Here is a 4,394-nt window from a genome sequence, read left to right on the forward strand (position 1 = left end):
CAGGCCCCCTTCTCTGGCAGCCCCACTGCCCCACTGCTGGGGAGCTGGGGGAGACAGGCCTGGCATCTGGGAGGTTTTCACTGCTCGTCACATCAGCAGGAGCCTCCCCAGGAAAGGACAGGAAAGGAAAACCCCTGCCGAGCTCCCAGCCTTCGGCCATAGGTTCTTGGACAAAGGCCGCCCAGGCCCCGGTGTCCTGCGGGGGTCAAGCGGCTCTTGGCTACCCTCTGGGCAGCACGGAGGCCGGGGGGAGGAGCGGGGCGGGGGCAGAGGCCCAGCGCAGGGAGAAAGGACTGACGTGGCGCTCCCAGGCCACGTGAGCTTCCCTGTCTCGGCCTCTGTGGGCCTCAGTGGCTGCATCAGTAAAACAGGGGTGAGATCAAAATAGCCAGAATGCAAAGCCCCTGGCATCGCCCCTGCCCGGAGCCCATCAGCAGGAGCCTCAGAGGGTCTGGGGAAGGGGCGCGGACATGGACAGGAGGCCTGAGAACAGACAGCCAGAGGGCCCCTCCCCCGGGCCGTGGCCCGTGTCAGACCTGGAAGTGTTTGCATCACTGGGCACTCAGGGGTTAATGACGGGGAGTGGACAGGGCCCGGGTATTTAACTATTAAGGAAGTGCCCGCCCGCAGACCAGAGGTGCCCCTGCTCACCTCCTTCTCCGAAGCCCAGCTCCCAGCTCCCAGCTCCCAGCCCCGGCCCTGCTCACTGCCCCTCCCCCAAGATGAAGCCTCCCCGTCTTCTGACCTTCCTTAGCCTCCTGGGTAAGTGACCTCTGTGACCTTCACCCTTCCCCTGACCCAGCCAGGAGCCCCAAACTCCCTGACCCTGGGAGGGTGTGGTGGGTCATCCTGAGGCCAGTCCTGCTTGAGCCAGCACTGGCCATTGGGGAGGGTATGGGTAGGGAGGATGCCTCGGAGGCGGCCTGGGGGGCATGAGAAAGGGGTTGGCTGGGACCCCACACAGCACACACGGGTCTCGTCACCCACACTCCACTCCCCACCCTCGCCTCCATGGTGGATGGATCTGGAGTGACTGGGGGAGGTCCAGGTGGTTAGGAAGCCCAGCTGGTGGCGTCCGATGGCACGTGGTGGGAACAGGGTTGCGTCTGGGGGCCCAGGCCTACCAGCTGGGGGAGGGTCAGGACCCAGGAGAGATTTGGGGGACAGTGGGGTTATCCTGGGAGGTGGCAGAGGAGAGCGGGAGGGGATTGGGTGCAGTGACATAAGCGGGGAGGGGAGGAGACCCAAGTGCAATGGAGATATTATTACTGAGTAGCGTTATTGATATTGGGAGGGAGGTGCTGGGGACACGAGGTTAACTGGACAGCCAGAGAGATGTCTGACTGGGATCGGAGGGGACCTCAGGGGACGCACGCTCAGGGATCTGAGGGCACCGCCCGCCCTGCAGTGGCCCTGGCTGGCGGGAACCTGCTCCAGTTTGGGGTGATGATTGAGAAGATGACCGGGAAGTCGGCGCTGCAGTACAATGACTACGGCTGCTACTGCGGCATCGGCGGCTCCCACTGGCCGGTGGACCCGACGGACTGGTGAGCGGGAGGCCCACGGGGACCTGTCTGGGGGTGGAGGAGCTGGGGGAGCACCCGTGGAGGAGGGAGGAGCCGAGGCCATCTAGAAAGGGGGGCTGGCCTCTCCTGGGACCCCCGAGCAGACCCTGGTGACCCTTCCAGGTGCTGCCATGCCCACGACTGCTGCTACGGGCGCCTGCAGAAGCTGGGCTGCGAGCCCAAACTGGAGCGGTACCTTTTCTCGGCCAGCAAGAGCAACATCCTCTGCTGTGAGTGATGCTCCGAATGCCAGGGAGGGGGCTGGCGTCAGACAAGGAGCCTCTCCTGACGGAGACCCCGGCACCGGGCCCTGGGCTGGAGGGATGGGGTCTTCGCCATCACAGAACCGGGAGAGGCATATCCACGCCCACCTGCTCTGCCTGGCACCCAATCTAGAGCCCTGCGATCCCTCAGGCCCTGCCCTGGCCTCAGGCGCTTCCCCCACCAAGAGGCCTCCCTGTTCCAGGGGCTGGGAGAGGAGCCAAGGGGCAGAGCTGAGCCAGGCCCCTGAGGAGCCACACCCACACACCCTCCCCAGGCCTGGCAGCAGCTCGAGTGTAAACCCCCAGGACAGAGCCTCAGGGCACGGGCCCAGGCAGAGAGCAGGCACTCTGATTTGGGACAGCAGACGCCAGGCCCAAAGGCTGCCTCCCCCAGGGGCCGCCAGGCTGGGTCCATTTGCTCAGCGTTGCCAGGCCCCATGCCCACTTGGACCAGCTCCCTTTCCTCTGGTTCCCACCCTGAGAAGCAGCCTAGACCAAGTCAGAGTGAGGAGGGCTTCATGCAGCCCAGCCCCCGCGGAGCCCAGACCAGCTAACCCAGCCATCTTCCAGCTGCAAAGCCGGGGAGCCTGGAGGGGGAGCCGGCGCAGGGTGGGGGCAGGGAGCGTCACAGAAGACTCAGCTCAGACCCCAGTTTGTGCTCAGGGCGGGCAGAGCCAGGACCACAACCACTGGGGGCAGATTTGGCTCAGTTTCTTGCTCCTGCAGCCATCTGCTCAGCGAGGCAGCTTTGTCGGGGAGTGAGCTCCCCAGCCCTAGGGGTGCCTGCAAGGCCGGATGGCCCCAGTCAGGGCAGTGCTGGGAGGTGTCAGGTGGGCATGGACACAGGCTCGGGGCTGGGCACCCCTTGAAAGCCTCTGCCTCCTCATCTATGAAATGGAGGTAGTCACACTCACTTGCCCAGCTTCAGTCCAGCTCCTGCAGGAACCGCCCAAAAGAACTGACTGGACCCTTAAGCCCCTTCCAACTCTGAGTTTTGCTGAAATAGCAGCATGAGAAATGGAGAGCGACCACCGAGGGGGAAAGGGCCCGGGGCATTTCTGAGCTGTGGACGTGTTCCTGGGGACAGAAAGGAGCCAGAGCCGCTGGGGCAGACAGGCAGGGAGGGAAGGCAAGGCTTAGGGCCTCCGGTGCCTGGTACCAGTTCTGCTCCCCGCTGGGTGGGGGCACACACGCGGAGGGGGATGGGTAGGTAACTGTCAGAGAAAGGGGCTCCGTCCACTCACAGACACAAGCACAGGGGCCCAGCCTCAGGCCCCACGGCCTCCAGTCTGGGCACAGGCTGCTCTGGGCACGCACAGCCATCTGGGACTGGGTCGCTGTCATTCGTAATTTTCCTCTCGGCTTGATGGCTGCAATCCCCCATCAGCAATACTTCACATGGGGCAGGAGCTGCCCAGAAATCCCCCCTCCCCTCATCGCTCCCCACCCCTGACACACACAGAGTTAGTGGACCAGCTGTAGGGTGGAAGCGGGTGGGAGGGAGGAGGAGGGCAGAGGAGTGAGCTGGGGGAGGAGGACAAGCTTGCAGCCTCCCAGCATCCTGGCCTGGCAGCCCTCCTGTGTCCGCCCTGTCTCTCACCCATCCCTGAGACGTCCCCATGAGAATGAGCTTCCAGCAGAGCAGGGGTGAGACTGTGGACCGGAGCCTCGGGTCCCTGACTCACCTTGTCCCCGCAGCCGGCAGAACGGCCTGCCAGCAAGAGACCTGCGAGTGTGACAAGACAGCTGCACTCTGCTTTCGCCAAAACCTGGACACCTACGACCGCAAATACGTCCGCTACCCCAACAAGCTGTGCACAGGCCCCAGCCCACCCTGCTAAGGCTGTGCCCCCCCCCCTCCTCCCTGTGGCCTTCTGAGGCCCCGCCTCCAGCTGCTGCAGCCCCAGGCCTGGGGAGCATTGGCACCAAAGGCCCTCCTTCTGGAACATTCCTTTCCTGCAAACCCATCCCACCCTGAGGATGCCCAGAGTGTGGCCTGGATCATTGCTGGCCTCCCAGGCCATGTACCCCTTAGCAAGAGGCAGGCCCTGGAAGCTTCAGCACCCAGAAGATTCCATAACCCACCCTGGACTCTCAGCTGACTCTTCTCAGTGAATGCTTCCCATCCTATATAATAAAGAGGTGATATGCAAATTAACCCCACACCCTCACAAGATCGCTGACTACAACTAGGCCGGCAGGGGGGTTAGTGAGAGACGACCAAACAACTGAACAAGCAGGCTGCGTGGGGTAACCAGGCCGGTGGGGGCGGGGGGCAGTTAGGGGCAGCCAGGCAGGGCAGGTGAGCGATTAGGAGCCAGCGATCCAGGATTGTGAGAGGGATGTCCAACTGCTTGTTTAGGCCCAGGGATCGGGCCTAAACTGGCAGTGGGACATCCCCCGAGGAGTCCCAGATTGGAGAGGGTGCAGGCTGGGCTGAGGGGACTCCCTCCACCCCCATGCACAAATTTCATGCACTGGGCCTCTAGTCCTATATAATAAACAGGTACTATGCAAATTGACCATCACACCCTCACAAGATGGCTGACTACAACTAGGCCAGCAG

General features: G+C 63.2%; 1 protein-coding gene across 1 annotated transcript; it reads left to right on the forward strand.

Annotated features, from left to right (window-relative positions):
* Nucleotides 1–722: 722 nt before the first annotated feature.
* On the forward strand, nt 723–3,895 carry PLA2G2E (phospholipase A2 group IIE). The gene is made up of 4 exons (XM_006766639.2): nt 723–762; nt 1,409–1,547; nt 1,689–1,795; nt 3,527–3,895. Exons 1-4 carry the CDS (start codon nt 723–725, stop codon nt 3,667–3,669), a joined length of 429 nt encoding a protein of 142 aa, XP_006766702.1. The 3' UTR covers nt 3,670–3,895.
* The last annotated feature ends 499 nt before the right edge of the window (nt 3,896–4,394 follow it).

This window comes from Myotis davidii, unplaced genomic scaffold, assembly GCF_000327345.1.
Source record: "Myotis davidii unplaced genomic scaffold, ASM32734v1 scaffold299, whole genome shotgun sequence".
NCBI lineage: Eukaryota > Metazoa > Chordata > Mammalia > Chiroptera > Vespertilionidae > Myotis > Myotis davidii.